Raw genomic sequence first — 20,082 nt, forward strand, 5'->3', positions numbered from 1 at the left:
CCGTTTTCTCATCACTTTACTTCTTCCGATGCCCTCACGAACCAGATCTAAGCGCCTCAGATCAATCTCACCGGGGTCAACAGTAGCTTCCACTGTCACCGTACGCCGTCGTGTAGGCCGAGGACGCTCGGCAGCACCTAGTTCCGTCTACACCGAGACCCCTCGACCCGCTGCTCCTACTCCACCGGGACTCAATATCTTAACCTCCCTCTCTGTCTCTCAATTTTGGCCATCTGATCGCAGATTCGTGGTGGTAGATGATGTCTGGGCTGAGGAAGAGCTTGCATGGCTCCGATCTGAGATTCAAGTGAGTTCATTGCTTTAATCGATCTTCTTCAACGGCCCTCCGGGCTGATGAAGTATAAAGACCATTGGAGGAGTCATTCAAACCGACCCGATTCGAGTGACGATGATGGATTACCTCGTCATCCCATCGCCATCAGAGGAGCGAATTCCTAATTCTGGGCTAGGTCCGCGACTCAGCCTGGGTATCACTCATCCTGAGCTCTCCAATCTTCAACGAGTCTCCCGACGCTGGATCAAACTCTGCGTTTTCCGGGGACAGGTATTAGATCCTGACGGACCTGTGGGGGACATGTCCGGTGTTCAACCCCGGGCTGGACCTTCAGGAGACCCATCATTATTGTCTACCACAGCCACTGCTCGACATGCAAAGTCTCCCCTCGACTTCGCCCAACGCGAGCTAGCGCATGATGTCCTGGAAGCCATGGATCGCTTTGACTGGTCACAACGAGGTGCCAGGACCAAGTTTTATGCCCATTTCGATGTCGAAGTACGTCAGATTGTTGGTGACATGTGTCAATACTGATGTCAAGATCAGCAGCCCCGACAGAACCAGAGCCTTCCCATGCACATTTCAAATTTCATTGGCCGTAACCTAGCCTTGTTCGAGCACGCCTGTCCCGCTTTCGCTGCCACTGCAGTTCCCGGAAGGCGTGGCGCTGGTTTGCATACCAGACGTCGGCGCAAGATGGACGAGGGTACATCCCCGATCGCTGAGATCAATGAAGCGACACCTCCCCCAAGCCACGACGCCGGTCCGCCAACTCCCAGATCTCTTGCCTCCTCGCGGCACACGGCTGATCCTTCGACGGCTCGACTAGAGGACTCGGAGGCATCCGTCAGTACATCAGACTTCCAGTCATCCTTTGACGATGATGGGGGCTTTGCGGGTAGTGACAGTGATTATGATCATGATTCGGCATTCTCAACTTCAGATAGCACCCGGCTTATACGTCTTGAAGATATGGTCTCACAGTCGCCCGAGAAGTTGCCACCTGCCGCTGGATCTCCGATCTTGACTGCTGCATCTGATCGTTCAGAATCTCCCGGACCCATACCGGCACCCCTCTCAGTGAGTGACCAGTGCCTCTTCTTCAATGCCCTCCAGCTTACTGTACATTTGCCATCTCTCAGCATGAAACATCCCCGAATCCTTCGGAAGTGATCCAGCACGCTCTCGGAACCTCATTAAATACTTCACAGATTGCAAGTGTCGGGCTCTGACTTGACCGCTGTAGCTGACCGCATATCTGCTCACAGTATGACTTGAGGTTGTGGTGCTCCTCTGTGGAGGCTTGGGCCAAGGCACCTGCTAATGCTGGACGTTCAGCGTTCCCTTCGTTGTCATCCTGCCAAGCCCTTTGCTCATCTTTGGGCCGGCTCCCTCCTGATGAGACTTCCGGCGAAGAAATATCCTTTGTGGCACCCCGATCCGTGGATCTGGTTTCAGACTTATGGGTTCTCATGCGTTCGATCTTGCAGCACAAGCTCTTCCAGTTCGACCATAGGACTGACCATAGGACAGCCAGATCTGGCATTCAATCGAGCAATTCTGACAAATCTTCAAGCTCTCGAGCCATCCGAATATTGGATCAGGAACCACTTTCAGTCTACCGAATCGCTACACAAGATGATCAGTACAGCAATGTCCCCTTCTCGCAGGTGACACTCAAATGCCAAGCCTGGCGAGCGATCGTAAGCTCACAAAATTGTCAAATCAATTCTGACCAGTTGTAACCAGACTGTCTCCGCTTTGGACATCCCTCGTCTTCTGGCTTTCGAAGTCAACAGTATCTGGTATGGTATTGTTATCGATCCTTGCGACCGAGTGATCACATGCTTTGATCCCTGCAGCCAGACAGTGGACTCTGGTGAAGATATCTCACAGGTAATGCATCCCCTGCATGGGACCTACTGACTTGGGATAGCTTGTGATGGACTTCTGGGACGATGCTCTATTCGAAGCTGGCGCTGAGCCCAGCTCGTCGGCGTTCACTACCTCGGTACAACTGGTGAGAAACTCTCTGTTTCTCTTGCTGAAATATTGTCAGCTATCTCAACCTTTCCAGCCCGAAGTATCCTCAGCCGCAACGCTTGCATGGTTGATCCATGTTATTAGCCGCTGGGACGAGAGTATATCAATCCCGGCTCCGCTCGAATACGAGCGTGAAGATCGTCTACGTTACCTTCGATCCCTCATCCAGAGCAGTTTATGGGATATTGCGGCTAATGCTATACCAGGTCAAGTTGATACATATTTGTAGGAGATCGCGCTAGAGAGCTCGGGGGATCCACAACAGTACTTGGTATCGAAATTAGCCATGAGTACTCAAGGGAATACGACAGGGTTTCAACATAGCTGCTTTAATGCTTTTTGTAATGTCAACGGGGGAAAGTCGCTTCTTCTATATGAGGAGATCGAGTACAAGCATAGCATTGTGGTATACTGTATGCACGTTTCATCTGCGGCATATCCATTCCTTCAGAGGCTCCGGGAAGGAACCATGTAGTACGAGTCAGTAGCTCGATTATCATTGTGTCCAGTAACGCCTGAATAAAAGCTGCAGATAAATTCCGGTGGACTCAGGTTTTCATATGTGGATGCTTAACTGATTATCAACGATCGATATCAATTTGAACTCTCAAGAATTCGTCCGCTTTCGATTCTCTGCTATACGCAAGGAAATCGTTCGGCTGCCCACAAGGCACTTATAAACTCATATTCGCACTGCTCCGAGCACCTTCCTACTTGATCGCTACCGTACCAGCCAACGAGATGACAGACGATAACAATCTTCTTTTGATGCCACGAATCGAAATCAACACCGCTTGGGCTGTGTTCCACTACCATCAAGCCACTCATGCAGCTACAGGAATGACTAATCTCCCTAGTCCTGCAAGCACTAACACAGGTCACAGGTGCAAATGGACGAGATGAGAAGATGGATTGCAGCTAGCTTCCTGCAGCGGCATACCTACATAAAATGGCATAATGGCGTATGAACTACTTAGGTTGATGATACAGTATGCTACAATTCCGGTTTCTCTGTACTCTCAAAAATCGAACGAGATATTGGTAGTTATGAGGACGATTGAATACAGTTTTGGCACTCTACATAAACTTTATGCCGAATTGCGTGACGTTCCAGAAATTGTCAAATCTGGTGGACGTCGGCCGAATCTTTGGAAGTTTGCGAAGAGATCCAAATTCATCGAAATTCACACCTGCATTTTCCTGAGTCGTCAATGATAAATTCTTTTTTTCCTTGCTTTTACAGGTGGGTGAAAAAGTGCCGGGAAGAGATGCTTGTAGCGCATAACTGAACCCTCGCTTCTCCTTTTTCATAAACCCTGTACTGATTGGTATTTTCGCCACAACCGTGGCTATGCATTCTCCGAACCTACCGAAGGCTTGAAAGAACATTGCCCTCAGTGGACTGCGCTGGGACATCGCAAAGCACGCTCGTCTCGATTAATGACGTGATTTGAGAGGTATCGCCATGATGCCATAGTGGGAGCCAATGCCCAAGCACAACTAGCTATTCGACATAGAAAGCGAAGGCGCAAATCCCAATGTGTTTTGAAGGCGTTGATCAAAACATCGATCAATGATCAAAACATTGATCAGTGATCAAATCTTTGATCATGGACGAAATATCTAATCGTGAACCAAAAAGTCAATCAATTATCAAAGCTTCGGTCATGGACGGTAATTTATCAAGACCCAATGAGTAGTGATTTAAACACCTATGCCTTCCTGAGCAGGGATATTCTACGCAGGAGGAGCGATACCCGGAGAAGAGCTGTGCGATAACAACACTTATCAACGCACCTTGTGCACCTTGTGCTAACAGAATGTTAGCGACCCGTTCCGGATTCGCCTGGGTGTGTAACAAACATTTGACGGTCTGCATCTCAAGTGGACGATCAGCTCAACGATAGATGTTCTGCGCCGCCCAGACAAAAAGTTTATCGTGAGTGACTGCTAGATTCTGTGTCATCTTGCGAAAATCGAAAAAAGGTTGATCAAAATGATAATGGAAAGGAGACTGATCGTTCCTCTGCAAAATGAGGTGGCTCTTCTTTTGCAAAATGATATGGCTAACCCTTTTTGCAAAACACGACTAACCCTTTTTGCAAAAAACGACTAACCCTTTTTGCAAAAAACGACTGACCCTTTTTGCAAAAAACGACTGACCCTTTTTGCAAAAAACGACTAACCCTTTTTGCAAAATCATGAGGTAGCGCAAGAAGCTGTGAAAATTTTGCAAAGGAGGTTAGGGTGTCGTTAAAATCATCAGGTCAGAAAAATTGATAGAGAACTGACTGTCTTCTCCCTTTCGTATCCTGGTTCGCGAATCAAAACGATAGACGCACGAAGTCACCCACCCACTTGCTTTGCTCCTGCATAGTGGTCGCAGAATCAGGATTCTTGAGTCACGGTGTCTTGAAAGGCACTCAGAGTTGTAATGTTCTGTGCATCCATAATCCGTTCAAACGTCAGTGAGATGGTCCTCGCATGCGTCCGCGAGGTCATACATTGCCTTAAGTGAAGCAACATGCGAGCTAGCAAAGACAGCATCTGTGCTCAGAGGATTGCGTGTACTTTTACTTCCCTGGCCTCGCGCAGATGATAAACATTCTGATGCTGGGGCAAGATCAAGCAGTCCTCGTTCACCTCAGACTGACATCTAGTATGCGGTTTTCTTCCATGATGTTTGCCGTTGTTCTGTATGGGAGTCATGGGGGAATTACTGCATGCTGATTTACAGGGTGTGAATCTAGAACTTTCGTTTGCGTGTATAATTTTCTCGACACTGATCAATCGATTCGACGCTGATCGATTGTTTCGACAACCATCATTTAATTGGAGCACATTCGATTGTTTCGATAAAGACCAATTGTTTCGACAATGATCAATTAATTGGACAATGATCAATTGTTTCGACAATGATCAATTGTTTTGACAATTATCAATTGCTTCGACAGTCATCAATTGTTTCGACAATGATGCTTGTTATACAACGTTGATGACAAATGTCAGGGGATTCCATAATGACTCCTCTGTGTCCATTTTGGTCCAATTGTGTTAACGGCCCAAGTCATCGTGCAATCAATTCCAGCGATGATGCATCGTAAGAAGGTGAGCTCTCGGGATCTGTCGGGCTTGATCTCGTGAGGCGACAATACTTTTGATCTTCCAAGGCATGTGGTGCTTGCATGTACAACTACGTGCACGAATGGACCGTTCAAGATATGGTGCTCGATTGCCTCCACTTCATATCCTCAGATCTATGGCGGGACACCTCTGAGACTGAAATGGGTGAAATTAGGATCTGACCTACTGCCAGTGGGATGTCGGATTGTGAATGATGTCGTACTGACTATTCACCCTCTTTGTACTTCAACTCATCTAGGTCATGATGGATTCCGCGAATTGCTACTGGAAGGAATGGCCATGACACGCTGTAGGTAAAGTGTATATTATAGGCCGCTGTTCGCGCATGAGAGAAAGTGGTATAGTAGATACCTCTTTGATCACATTGAGCATTAGAAGGGAATGGAAGACTCACATTGGTGGGTGACGCAAACCACCGGCGCGTGCGGGGCTTCGACGTGCAGACGTCAACACCTGGCATAGTCATTGTCAGCAGTGTACCAAGGCAATCGATGTGCGTGAAGTTTGCCAGGTGTTGAGCGGCGAGGTGTTTGGCGTCCTTTTTCTTTCTACCAAACCGCCTTGATTGAGTTCGCTATTATGAAATATTGCTCTGCTCAGACCTGCTTCATGATGAGGATGGCGTTTGCTCACCAGAATACCATTTGACAAAATGCTATGCAAAAAAGACATGCTAAGTGCACCATCGTCGACGATACGACTTCCTCAAATATCAATTCACCCTGATGCCTTCTTGCATGATTTGATCTTATAGAATGACTTTCAGTAGGCGGGGCATACTTTCCGCGCAATAAATCCTGATTCCGTCTTAAATCATGACTAATTATTAAAATTGTCCATCATGATGAAAAAAAGAGATGATTGATCATTGTATTCATCTGGGATTATTTATTTGATCATTGATCATCGTATTGATCTGGGATTAATTATTTGATGATTGATCTTTGTATTGATCTGCGATTATTGATTTGATCTTTGATCATCGTATCACTACGAGGTTGTTCAATTGGACATTAATCCTTGATCACCTTTTGATCATCGATCAATGTAATGATGCAAGCCGAACGGAGTCAGATCGAGACTCGAGACTGGACGTACGCATATGTCGCGCAAAATCATGAGTGAGTTCGCTCAAAGCCTGGAATGAATAAAGTGTTTCTCTATGTCAACACTTGGGATTGTGTCTAGTGTAGCACCTCAAATAATCATTCAACGCCGATGTCTGTCGTGTCTGAGCATTGGATCTCGATATTGTGTAATTCGCGTGTGAAAGTATAGAAGGATTATAATAAATTGATGGCGAGATTAAAAAACCCACGGAAGCAAATACTCATGAATCCGACAATATACAGCATGATTCACCCTCAATCAAAACTCTGATTTGAAGCACCGGTTCAGAAAGCATAAGGATAATTATAGATCGATGATAAGCGAGATTTGGAATGGGATAGACGTGACCTTCATGTTCCGGGACGGGAGCTGGTCTCTTAGGGCCGTGCAATCAAACACAGATGCGCATCACTCCGGATGCAAAAGGTTACGCTCGCTCGTGCTGAAGATCTCACCAGAATGACTGGTGCCGATTTCCAGACTCAAGCCAAATTCATTCGAAAAAATTGCTGTGTTGGAGAGCCCGCTACTTCGCAAAGCTGACTCTTTCACATAAGGTAACTCTTTCCCAATTCGTAATATATGAAGCGTGCTCTATGGCGCGTGATACCAGAAGCGCTATATACATGGCTAAATACGCTCATAAATTCACAGAAGCATCCTGAGAAGCTGTTACATATGTATCCCGCCCGAAAGCATTGCTGATGACAGATTTGGTTGGATCCAATTTAGAAAGCGGGCAACGACAGCGGAAGTCCGCATAAAAGCAGAGGGTCCTATGGCAGCGAGGACATTGGACATTCAACGAGCGAGGTGACTACCAGTACGACGAAGCGCCAAAGTCCCGTATTGAAAAGCAGCATAGCAGTCAAATGTCAAATCACCAAATCGCAGAATCCTCCGAAATCATGGCCATTTGAAATGCTCTTCCCCAACAGCGGAATTTCCTAACAAATACTAAAATTCGCTGTTTCTGTCTCATGCGCATAAAGCCACAATATTTGTGCAGCTTCAGACTCCTTGTCCCAAGTGAACATCTTACATCCCACTGTGACCCTTGATAGGCACCTGTGTGTATCCCAGGCTCGTCCTGTCCGCTCGAAATGAGATACGTACTGTGTGGGTTTCCGTACAGGTTAGTCATCTCCATGTTTGTATCTGCTGTTCAAAGTAGTTAGGCACCATACGGTCAGGTAAGAAAAGAGTGCGAGTGATTTTTCTGATTATATTTGGCGAATTGTGTGCATTGAGTGGCTGACCGAGATTGAAGGCCATTACCGTATCTTCAATTACTCTACGAAAGCCGAAGGTGACGCGCCAAAGGGTTAGATGTTAGACGTTTTTCGTAAACAGTATTTGCAAAAATTTTGCAAATTTCGCTATCCGAGACGAAAAATCCGCCGGCGTGTAGTGTTACCTGAAGTCCTTGAGACTTGACTTTCATTTTTACGGGAGACAGTACCCGAGCACGCCGTCTGAGTCTGCTGTCATTATGATCTTTGATCCATCAATATTGATCTCATGCAAGGCATAAAGTCACGTACGAAGCAGAGGACTGCCCTCAATCCATGGTTTTTGACCAAGAGCGTAGGATGAAGCTGTTCACGACCAGGGAGATGGCCATGGGTCCGGGCGCCTGAATTACCCGTGGGAGGCAAGCTCCATCAATCTTACAGCTTGCTAAATACGCCAGGCTGCGCTAAGCTATCAGAGCATGGTATCTTGAAGATAGCCCTCTGACCCAGCACCCTTCACCGCCCGCCTGCTGATATACAGTAAAGCATGAAAATTGCATGGGCGTCATGAACAGGGCGTAAGTGGCTTGTCGCTACCCACAAGCCTCGTTCTCGTCATTTTCGGGGAACCCCTCTACCTCAGCAGCAATGTGCCTAGCCTTTCGTTTCTCCAGCAACTCAGCCAATAGCGCATCGTCCTCTAGGTCCTGCCTCCTTCTCTTGTGGCTTCGGTGTATTTCCTTATAAGCAACGGTCAACATTGACTGCAGGTCTTGCTGGCCCTTGTAGTCTCTCCAGAGCTTCTCATCTACTATCCTGCGAGAGGTACCGAGGTTCTTCCGCTCCTCCTCAACCTCCTGTTGCGATCTCTTGAGCTGTGATCGCAAAGAAACAATCTCATCCTCTTTGCTCGACATGGCAGACTCGAGTTCCTCGATCGTACGCTTTTGATTGACGATGTCTGATCTACAGTCTTGTAGACACTTTTGTACCTCCTCGAATGTGGTCTGATGGCGCTCGACTGACCTTTCCAGCTCGAGGATATAAGCATCTCTCTTGCGGACCAAAAGCGATCGGTGATGTAAAACACGTTCCAAGTGACCAATCTCCTCGAGTCGCTGTTCCGAGACTGTCTGTGCCCGATTTAAATCGTTTTGCAGAGATTTACTAGTCGTCCGCATCATATCTTTCTCCATTGACAACGTTTTGCAATCCAGTTGGACCATGGCATGTAGGCTGTGTGAGTCCGCCAACCGTCCTTCGATCTCTTCGATTTTTGATTTCCGAGCTGCCAATTTGCGAGTGAGACATTTGGTTTCCGCTTCCAGCTCCCTGACTCTGTACTCAACGAGCTCAGCTTCTCCTTGTTCGTCTCTTCTTTTCTCCTCGTAGGAGAGTGCCAAATCCTTGAAATGGGATGCCGACGAAGCGACTTCTTCATAGCGCTTCTCCTGTGTTTGCAACTTCTTCTCCATTATACGGAGAATGTTGGTCTGATGGATCCTTTGACAATCTTGATCCATCCGGTCCTCATGCTGGGATTCGACTATTCGTTTCAAGGAGTCGTTGTCTCTCTCCAACCTCCGAATGGCCTTCCGGCTGGGGTGCTCTTCCAGGGCATCGACATATTCCAGCAGACGTGTCTCCCGTTCACGCAGTCGAGAGACGAGGAGGGAGTCGATGAGTGTCTGGGTATCGGGTCCAGGAGAGGTCCAACGTGGAGGAAGGCGAGGAATAGGTGACGGACGCTGTGAGCTACTTTCCGACGAAGAACGTGCTTCTGAAGAGACCTCCTCATCCTCCACCGCCGGGGGCGACTGCTGTAGGATACCCCGGGGGGTCTGAGAAGCTGATCAGCTAAAGGAACGTCGTGGAGAGAGTCAGACTCACGGATGCATCTCTTCCCGAGGGCGATGGTGACGTAGGGTCGTGAGTATAGTCCATCGCAAAGTTGTCTGCTCCGGGGTCCTGTCCAAAATCGACAAATCCAATAGCGTCTGAATCGTTCTGGCCAAAATCTAGAACATCATTGTCGAAGTGTCCACTACCGTGCCTCGGCATCTCCATGCTGGTCTATATAGTGTCAGTGGGATAGAGAGTTCGTCTTCGCCTCACTTACGTCCAAAAGCTGCTTCTGCTTGCGCAACGCCAAGGGAATATCCCATTCGTAGAGGGTCTTCGCCATCTGTCGGAGATTGATTGCTGGTGCCAGGTCGACGCTGGCTTGGACCGCCAGGGTTCCATCCTCATTCCGGCGCCTGGATCCCATACGCTGGGTTGCGGTAGTGCGAAGCAGTCTGTAGATACGACTGCGAGTATTGGATGCGCGCTGCTTTAGATCTGCTTCTTTCTCCTTATCCCAGTCGATTGAAGTAGCTGGATCGTGCGGAATATGTGCCCCACCTATCTTCCAACCAACGAGGAAGACAGATATTCGACAGGAGTTCGCTTGGCGGGAGAAGTGACAGGTCATTCCTTTGACATGCTGTGGATTTGACTGTTTGCAGGATTCGCAGACTGGGAGGAGGAGGAAGTGATTGCCTTCTTGTCTGGAGACGTAGACGGTCTCAAAGTAAGTGACTTTGGGCCGAAAAGTCAGACACCGCAGCTGCGCATGGCTTCGGCCTGTCAGCCGGTATAGAGTACAGCCAACTCACTGCCAGCCATGCCTAGCCGTGTATTCCCAGCCCAGCTCGCGTAAAAACTCATCGTGGGCGCAAGTGAAGGCTCGAAGCCGGCAATTCGGTTCAGGTTGTCGATCGGAGGCCTGCGAGTCGTCTATAGACAAAGGGCCGTCCATGGATTCCAATGTGGAGTTACTAGTTCTGGGATGTCCTCCTTCGGTGGATCTTCCAGCATCGGACCGGCTTCGATGATTCACATCCCGTATCCCACTTCGATCATCGTCCCGATCCGAGTCCACTTCCATCCCACTCGAGCGGTCCGCCGAAGCATCTTCATCCACCCTACTCTCATCGGCCACAGGCGAGGATTCTTGACCGGATGCGTTGAGCCTATTGATCTCTCTCACGAACGAGTCGTCCTCGTACATGTCGGACATGCTTCAGGGCGGGCCGATCGATGAACTAAAGGATGACCGGGATAAGACTCGCAGAGTGGGAGCTAGCGCAGATCAGACCTCGATCTATCGAGCGAGAATGAGACTACGGGTGTCGTATCCTTCGTGAGCGAATGACCCTTGGATGGACGGTCGGACGGGGGTTGACTAGTATGAGGGAATAGAATGTAGTGATGAAATGAAGCGTTTTCACGGTTGAACCCGGTCCAGTGTGGATGACACAGCGAAATGCGGTGTGTTGCTTGCGTCAATGATCTTCTGGTCACTGGGGTCGTCTGGGGGCCTTTGCTGGGTATATGATGAGGACGGTAGGGAGACGTAATAAATGCTAAGATGACAGGATTCAAGGGTTGAATAGATGTTGACTTCGGCGCTGTGGAGCGATTATTGGACACGGAAGCATTTTTAGTCGCCACGTGACTTTGTTTGCGGTCTACCCGGCATGATTGCTCAATGCATCGAGCGGCCGTCGCCGACATACAGTCGTCCACCGCTTTTCTGTTTATTCGGGTCACAAGGCTGCTGATGGCGCGAATTGCTACTCCGCGGTAGACAGCCGGTATGGACCACGCTAGAACTCAGTTGAGGGCTTTAGACTATCCCTGATCACAAATTCCATCGTCTCAGAAAAGACAAAGACATTCTAGACTTCACAAGTATCCAGATTGATGTATCCCGCCTGCGGAAGCTGTTTCTCACCCTCAATGGAAAACTGTACATAGAACTTCTTACTGGTTCACTATAGACTACAGTCGCCATCATCTTGCGTCCCAGTGGCATTCATTCTCCAATACCGTGGCTCAAAGCCCCACGACAAATACGGACCATACATGTATAATATGTGTGTTGATCACTGACTCTGATGCGAGAGACTACTTCTTAGAGCAGCAACATACTCATGCGATCGATTATGACGGGCTCAAGACTCTACTAGTGCCACTCGAAGTCCCATCGTGTCATCAATCACTCTTTCCCTTGCTGAACCGAGTCTACCAACGGCCTCTCAAGTCTTTTCTGGTCCTTGCGGCGATGTTGGTCAATGCCGTAGTATCAATGCAAGCGGGGTCATACATGGCTGAGAGGAAAAGACGCAAAACAATGAGAGAGTCAGCTGGGGGGACTTTGTCTGTCTTGACTCTTCCTCGGCGACCTGAAATAGATGAACAGAGTGAAGCAATATCTTTTTGCTCCCTTCCTTGGTGTCTCTCTTTCGCTCAGATCTCTCAGGTCTCACGAATTCGACCGGTCCTGTACGCCGTAGGAAGGGTCTTTGCAGATAACACACCCCCTCATCACTGCCTTTGTCCACTTTCCTTACACCATCAAGCAGCCTGACCCATGACGACCCGATGTGACAACTTTGCAAGCACATTCCTAGCCGAGGCCGCCACGGAGGGTGTTCTATTCCGGCACTCGCACTACATTGATCACGCCGAGGCCGGCAAAGAAATGATTGCAGGGGGTACAGCCCCCAGCTGAAGGTAAAAAAATATGGATCCTTCACATCAATGTTGTCGAGATAATACAGTATGCACAAATACGATCTCGATGCGTCTGTGGTCTCCAGGACCACTACGTGAGGCATAGGCCGTCTTACATAAAGATCTCCATTTACAACGCGTCACCTCCAAGTAATCGCATGATTTCGCGTCGCTCCATTTCCAGCTCGGCGTCATTCGCATTCAATTTTGCAGCTTCGAAGTCGACCAGGTACAGCCTTGAGCCAAATGGCCGGAAACTCGAAGTTTTGCTGACATGCGCGTTCCACTCAAAGGGGTCGCTGAACGCCGTTGACGGCAAGGTCTCGGTCAAAATGTGCCGCAAGGACGGGTCTACATGTTGGATACGTGCACCGTGCAATGCTTTGTACTGAGCGATAACCGACCCACTGCAAGATGTGTCAATGACGTTCAGAAGCTAAATCCGACTCACCATTGGTAAGCAGTCGGAGCGTGACATAAATCGGGACCAAGCCTTTGCAGCAACATTGCGTATAGTTTGATGATCCTCTGCTCTGAGTGCTCCTCATTGTCTGGATCGAAGGGTCGAAGGGTCGTACCGTCTTCGTCCAGACACATACGAGCGCGGTATAGCCCATAGATGACGGGGACATTGACTGCTAGCCCTCGCATTCGGATCTCTTGACACACCGCGACTTCATTGTGAATTGATTGCAGGGCCTCGGCAGGATCATAAGACCCAATGTCGTCTTTGACAGCCAAGTCAGGCAGCGAGAACTTCGCTGCAAGCTTGAAGGGGAATTGCGACGGAGTCGTCACAGATTTAGAAGAGGCGGTGTCGAAGGAGCGGTCAAGAATCGGGACATCCACATCATGGTCGTGATCATGTTCGCCCACGTCAGATCGGTCGTCGTCGATTTGGCTCCTCGCAATGGCACCAGGATTAACTGCATCCGTGACGCCATTGCCGCGAAAGGAATGGCCCCAGGTGTCCATAGCGACGGTGCTCCACAAGCGACCATGACCGATGTTCAGCTCTTGACCAGAACCCAGACAGAACCAGGGCTCCTCTACCATGTTGGCACTTGACGGAGAAGAATTGCGGATGCGCCATGACCCGAGGTTGCCCATGTCAGGTTCGGCTGACTCAAAAACTGCACCTGAGAGCTCGACTTGTATGGCGCAGGAAGGAAGCCTGACGGCAGTCACCCGCGCCTTCTGTTGTGTTAAACATGCGAAGCACATCGAGAAGTTTCTGTTGACTCACAGCAGCAAGGGTGTTTTCCAAAGAGATGGTGTGAGCTTCTGAGTCGCCAGAGTCATGCTGTAAGGTCAAATGCTCCAGTATGGGTATCCCATTTCGTGGCCTCTTCGACTCTCTCGCATCCAATGAATCAGAAGCGCCTTGATCGAATAGCGCTTGGCTGTTTGACTTGCCAGGCGGAGGGACTCGATGACTGGTATCCGCCGCCGGGCCCGCCGAGCCCGCCGAGCCCGAGCCACCTGGTTGGTGGCCGAATTGCGTTGCTCCCAAGGTGCTTGTTAGCTGCCCGGGATTGACTCCTCCAAGGGGATTCACGACTCTGGCCTGTTTAGTAAAAGCTAAATACCCACCTTCGGGAGGGTCAATTTTGGGGCACAAGCTGAGAGCGATAAGAGTGGAAAGAAAAGTCGGGACCGGTGGATTGTCAAGACTTGATGGAGTGCTGGGCACCCATTCATATCCTCCCTCCAATATCTTGCGATACGAGCCATCGAGCTGATTGAGATCTGCATCCTCTCGGTGAACTGGTAGCGACACAGACATCTTGAATTGCTCGTCTAGTTGAAGCACCAGCATGCGATCCCAGGTACTGATCACAACTCGACGGGCTTCATTGATGTGCAGCTGCGCGTAGCCCTGAGAAAATCAGCCTCGAATAAGAGTCGAAGCCACTCACCTGCTCCAGGACCTTGCAAGCAGTCTCGAACTCTGTGACACTTGTAGAAGCTGGTCTCCGACCCCACAATATCTCTCCTTCTTTCACGGAATACGATCGTGACGCATCGTGCCTGTTGCCCGTCAATGCCAGAATGGCATTGAAGACACCTTCGGTGGCGACTAGGAGTCTCTTGACCTCCAACAAATATGCCACGATGGCCCTTGAAAGTATGAAGACATAGCAAGCTTCGTCGGAAGGACAGGTCGTGTGCTTCGCTGCAGCGTGCGCTGGGTTGAGGCGATCGAGCACTTCTCTGCCCTTTTCATTGGCGAACGGCAGGCTCGTGAGGAGCGTTCGGACAGAAGTTGTGTAATGATCGAAGAGCTGCTGCTGACCAGACTCATATGGTCGCGGCGAAGAGATTCCAATCGAGAAATTCTGATGTCGCTGATGGGCCGTCCACATCTCCATGAATGGACTAGATATCTCCTTGTCAAGGTTGACAAGATCGAACATCTGATAATGAAGCTGTTGTAGCATCTCATCATCTTTTCGGAGGGTGATGGTGCTAGTTCTGGCATGTGATAGTAGATTGGACACGACTTTGGCAGAGTCGGTCGAGATATTGCGTTGAGGACTGGGTATGTTTATCGCTCCGATGCGCGCACTTGATCCTGATCCGGCTGAGGGCTGCAAAGAGTCCCGGGAGGAGATCGCGGAGGCGGGCAAGCTATTTGTTGAGCTTCTCAGCCTGTAAGAGTGTGTGGAAGGTGGCATTAGATCATCATCGTCTTCAGGCCCGGGCAGTGGAGGAGCAGTTGAAGGCTCGACCTGATTGATTGGATCCAGGCGGTAGGTATATAAGCATTCCAAGAAGCGAGGCTGTCTCATAGGGTGAGTCCAAGAGTTCGAGAGCTTGCTCCAAGTACCCTCCCACGCTGTCAGTACGGGATCGTCTGCAGTCATATTGAAGGAGAGCCGACAGATTGATTGGAATGGGATGACGAGGGAATGAAGTCGTCCCGCCGTTTTAATGTTTGCATCGGATCCGAAGTTTCGGAATTATCCGGCATTCTCTGTACCCACTGCATGTGGCAGTATCTGGCTGACGCTCATTCCGCCAAAGCCTTCAACCCAATCATCCGAAAGCCTCGTTCTGCCGGTTCCCCTTCCACAGGGAAACGAGGAATGCTTATGCATCAGGTACACTGTTCACGGCACACAATAGACCGTCTACATACATACATACATACATACATACATACATACATACATACATACATACATACATACATACATACATACATACATACATACATACATACATACATACATACATACATACATACATACATACATACATACATACATACATACATACATACATGCATGCGCGGCCGAGCCTTGAAGTGGGGAGAGGCTACAGTGTTTCTGACCGTTTCGCAGGTGTAGCTGGAGACAAGGCGGAGAGGCTCTCTCCCATCGTGCGAGTCGCTGGGTCCCGGTAGCTGAAACTCTGTGCTTTTTGCAACTCCGTGTGAATGGAGAGCCGGCTATCAATGATGCAGATCAATGATACTCCGAACAGTAATCTGCGGAGAATTCTCAAAAGCTTCCTCGGCGGATTTGGCCGAGCCTCGGTAAATTTAGTATTCGTTAGAACTCGTCGGAAGTCTCGACTTCCGCTCTACTTCAGCCGAGACGCGCACGAAAACGGGTGTTATTCTGTGAATTGTATGTAGCGCATGAGATAATGGGAGTATCTGGGGAGTTCGACATATATCAGTTTATACTTGATGGAGCTTGTGATGGTGCCAGCCGACTGCTCTACTATGGCCTGCCTCTCCAGCCGTATCGACTGAGCCTGTAAACAACCCTCCTCTCTTGCTAAATACACGATTTTTCTGACGTGAGGGCAGTACGAAGACTAAGCGATTGAAGAGTTCAGTGCAGCAGGAATGCTCTCAATGGCATTGGGAACATCAGGCGCCCAGCCTTCTGTCAGGACGGTGGGCGATGACCTACGCTAGCCGAGCCGTACCCGAGTAGAAGAGTATGACTTATGGAGATAGGACGTTCTTCTTCATCAGTATGTATATTCGTTATCTATGAGCTCCCCAGCTTGACATCCCTATCAGAGAGTGACTATGCAAGTAGGACCCTCGAGCCAAATAAGTCTGTGCTTGACACCCCTGTCGAAGCCCTGACAGCCCGAAAGCGTGTCACAGTATCAGCACGAACCCAGATGAGCCAGTGCTCCTCTGATCCGTCATGTAAGTGGGAGATATTGCGCGAAGCAGCGTTTGCATCGACAACTTCTAGTCATCGACTTCGCCGTAGTGATGGTTCAGCGTTTATTCCCTCTTTTGACGTTGACCATCGACAGTATGTGCAGAGCACGAAGGATGTCTGAAAGATCACCGCTAGTTTGGTATAGGCAACATTCAACACAGGAGGTCAGAAATGTATGCTGGATTCCGCCATGCTACGCCCTTCGAGGACTGCAAACTCGAGAGAATCACCTTCAATCGACTTTTAGACCATGAGGTATTGTTCATCAGCTACAGTGCAACGAGCAAAAGATCAAAGTCTGCACTATCTCAAGATAGCAATGTTTATTTCTCCCGCGAAGTCACACAACATGTGCCTGTCCAGTGTCCTCCTGACCTGACACGAGGCATTTATGAAAACCAAACAATCCGTCAGTGCTTCGAGACGTCTACCAATGGCTGTTCATCACATCGGGGTGAGAGAACCATCGACTCAATGGGATCTACTAGAAGCGATCTGTCAGGCGACATCATCATACGAGGCGCTTTAGATGAGAGCGAGATAAGTGGTATTGTCGTACCTCACAAGATGGCCCCGGTACGATCACAAACGGTCGGGTTGAACTCCGAGATCTGACACGAATGTCATGATAAGCAGACTTATCCAGCTCGAGGATCCTACTCGATTATTAACCTTCCCAAAGAGAAATGCCAAGCTAGTATTTCATAGACCACGAATATAGAAAATGATGAGGGGACTATATTTTCTGATCTCGGCACTTGTGTGCTGGTGTAACGGCTCGGCTTGCGGAGATAGCCGACACAGCTGTATGACGAGGATCCGGCTCGGAAGGGCTAGCAATCGGAGCAGCTGGTAACGGTTGGGTCCGTCGGCCGAGAAAAATAGCTGGATGGCGTCTAGGCGAGTGCACGAACACTGTATGATTCCTTCGAGTCCCCAGATACAGTCGGTATTTCACGTCTCAATTCTGATTCTATCTCTGCTCGGACTCGGACTGCGGATCTGAGGAGAAGAAGGACCAAAGGCTTGGCGACGGATCCATGATGCATTGCATGATACGTCCAATACAACTAGTGGTGACCGATCTACAGCATTGCCGAGGGATGTTTCCAGTTTTCAGCTTCGTGGAAGTATTTGAGTGTCAATTGAGGGTGCCACAGAAAGTTTGAAGGCGCGAACTCGCCAATATCGACACACATCACTGTAGAGAGCCATGCAGTGTCTTCAGACAAATCTGCTGAGCCATTTGGCTTCCTTGAACTACAGGCAACCATGGTCAACGACGAGTTCGATACCGACAGTTTATTATGCGACATCGGAAGTTTTACATTCGAGTCATTCGTACTCAATGATCGAGGCAAGTTCCTCAAAGACACGAACTGGCTGAAGCTGCATACGCTGAGCCTCGTACGACACCCCTGACAGAGCATGAACTTGTTTGTCCAAGTGTTCACAATTTCCTGGGGGCTTTGGGGGTCTCGAGGCTTGCTGATACCAGGGGAAGAGTGCCACATTGGACTACGCCCGGCGCCGAGGCGATAATGCCGAGCGGAGACCGGAACTATTTTTGCAGCAAAATTTACCTTTTGTTCGCTCACGTCCTCTTTTGTTTGCTACAATCTACCCTTGAACCCTCGAAATGCGCTCTTTCTCCTCCCCAGAAATCCACAGAGGGCTCTCAAGAGTTCAGTCTGGCGTAGCGCTTAGCACACCCGACCTCCACGTAAGCTTCACATATGAGCCGCACATCCGCTGATGCGAATAGACTTGGCACCCTCTGACCTCATCGCCAACTGCGGACATCGACTCAGACAAGTGGTTTGTAATCCCCAAAGCCCATGGCATTGAAACCAAAAATGGTGGCAAGCTAGTGAGAGGCCTGAAGAGGTTTTGGATCCAGAAACGACTGCGTGACATGACGAGAAAGCGTTTCTCGTCCCAAGAAGAGCCTATTGAAGGGTCAATATCGCAGGGCAAGTTAATACGTATGACCTTAGCCTTCACATCTAACACATGATTGCCAGGTTGGGACTCTGAGGATGACTTCCCCTATCATGTTGCACAAGGCTTGTCGAAGGAATCATTCGAAGAGAGCCCCGAGAGTGGTGAGGCAAATCTGCGTACATTGACTGATAGTCTCCCAGGAGTTGTCGAGACTGATCCCAGCCCTGCAGCGCCGAAGACTGGGCTCTACCGCCGTCCTCGGGTCGCAGCTGCACGTCACAAGGCTGTGATCGGTATCGAGGCCCCCATCCGGAAGATTGACGAGTGGATGACTGCCCTCGGCGTCTCACCGGCTCAGTCGCCCTCCCCTCACGATTTCCTACATCGCCGATCGTCCGCCCTCCCACTCAACGTTGCAAAGCTATCCAACCGCGCCGGCAATGCAGATTCCGCCTCCAATCCGCGACAAGTCCACGTGGAGGAGGCTCAGCAGGATGCTTTCACAGACGCCAAGGAACATTGACTTTTCGAGTCTAGGAATCAATAACCATGCCAAATGCATAGATACTTTCAGTATCGGTGGACAACACGAAGCTAATGGGACACCGAAAGCTCTGTAATGCTCCTATCCAAGATTTGTCATCAGTTCTATGTACCTATCATTCAGGCGAGATATGGACTCGGTCCTCAGGGCGCCGTTGAATCTGGTCAGGGTCAGGTCTGCAAGTGACAGATACCCGTAGCTGTTCACTCAGCTTTATGTTAGCCAGCTCATCAGGAGGCCGAACGTTGAGAACGTTGCGTGCATGTGAATGCAATGCAGGGAATGCAGGCCCGGGTTTGGGGGTATTGTCCGAAATCGTGGAAAGATCAATTATATCGGTCAAGCAATCAGGCTGGTGAGGACGGTACTAGGCTGGGCTAATCTCGATGCGTCCTGGAGAACATAATGACAGCTGTAGAATGGAGGGGAGAGAGTGAGAGAGCTCTTACCCCGTGTTTGCCTCGCACTATTTGCCACGTGATTCAGAGAAAAGCGAGTCTGCTGCCGGAAGTTCATGTCGTGGAGAGCCTATGAATGGACTCCGCCCCCTCGCATCATTCACGACACAAAGTAGTGAGCAAAGTGAGGAGTTGAGGAGCGCGGAATCGTGACAAGCATCGAGACAGAACTGCAGATGCAACTTGCCTCCGATGAGCAGGCATAGGCCCGACTTATAATCAGGGTTTTTTAAATGGAGACCCTGGTGTCTTTGAACTTTCGAACTCATCGATGGAACAGATTATGGGAATCCAGCTAATACTAGCTCGAAGTTTGATAACTCTTTTTGATTCTGAATCAATGACTACCGGTGCAGGTCAGCGAGTTCGATTTAAGAATCGATACAAGAGCTCGTTTTCGATCCACCGCTGATTTCAGTTTGCGCCTGAGGCTTCCATCCGTCTAAGCGATCATTATGGATTGCTGAGCGGTTCATACTAAAGTTGAAGGCGTCATAGGTAATCCATCCCCGGCAGACTTGCTCTGCGCAAGAGGACGACAGCTCTCCAAGGCTTT

The 20,082-nt window shown here is 49.4% G+C and overlaps 4 protein-coding genes across 4 annotated transcripts; 2 read left to right on the forward strand and 2 right to left on the reverse strand.

Moving 5' to 3' along the window:
* Positions 1 to 9: 9 nt before the first annotated feature.
* On the forward strand, positions 10 to 2,772 carry BD324DRAFT_684322 (hypothetical protein). Its single transcript, XM_022019213.1, has 8 exons — positions 10 to 307; positions 368 to 793; positions 842 to 1,375; positions 1,438 to 1,515; positions 1,564 to 1,998; positions 2,045 to 2,191; positions 2,232 to 2,315; positions 2,355 to 2,772. Exons 1-8 carry the CDS (start codon positions 29 to 31, stop codon positions 2,565 to 2,567), a joined length of 2,196 nt encoding a protein of 731 aa, XP_021867697.1. The 5' UTR covers positions 10 to 28; the 3' UTR covers positions 2,568 to 2,772.
* Positions 2,773 to 8,420: 5,648 nt separating this feature from the next.
* BD324DRAFT_610682 (hypothetical protein) lies at positions 8,421 to 10,888 on the reverse strand (the record flags this gene model as incomplete). Its single annotated transcript, XM_022014211.1, has 5 exons — positions 8,421 to 8,793; positions 8,854 to 9,668; positions 9,718 to 9,900; positions 9,947 to 10,445; positions 10,485 to 10,888. 5 exons carry the CDS (start codon positions 10,886 to 10,888, stop codon positions 8,421 to 8,423), a joined length of 2,274 nt encoding a protein of 757 aa, XP_021867698.1.
* Positions 10,889 to 12,399: 1,511 nt separating this feature from the next.
* Positions 12,400 to 15,287, reverse strand: BD324DRAFT_658393 (hypothetical protein). Its single transcript, XM_022018882.1, has 4 exons — positions 14,307 to 15,287; positions 13,634 to 14,266; positions 12,839 to 13,584; positions 12,400 to 12,794 (listed from the first exon to the last, which is right to left on the reverse strand). The coding sequence occupies exons 1-4, from the start codon at positions 15,252 to 15,254 to the stop codon at positions 12,518 to 12,520; spliced, it is 2,604 nt and encodes an 867-aa protein (XP_021867699.1). The 5' UTR covers positions 15,255 to 15,287; the 3' UTR covers positions 12,400 to 12,517.
* A 2,906-nt stretch (positions 15,288 to 18,193) lies between these two features.
* Positions 18,194 to 19,082, forward strand: BD324DRAFT_640121 (hypothetical protein). Its single transcript, XM_022017318.1, has 3 exons — positions 18,194 to 18,303; positions 18,346 to 18,553; positions 18,605 to 19,082. Exons 1-3 carry the CDS (start codon positions 18,220 to 18,222, stop codon positions 19,045 to 19,047), a joined length of 735 nt encoding a protein of 244 aa, XP_021867700.1. The 5' UTR covers positions 18,194 to 18,219; the 3' UTR covers positions 19,048 to 19,082.
* The last annotated feature ends 1,000 nt before the right edge of the window (positions 19,083 to 20,082 follow it).

Source organism: Kockovaella imperatae, assembly GCF_002102565.1.
Source record: "Kockovaella imperatae strain NRRL Y-17943 chromosome Unknown BD324scaffold_24, whole genome shotgun sequence".
Lineage (NCBI taxonomy): Eukaryota > Fungi > Basidiomycota > Tremellomycetes > Tremellales > Cuniculitremaceae > Kockovaella > Kockovaella imperatae.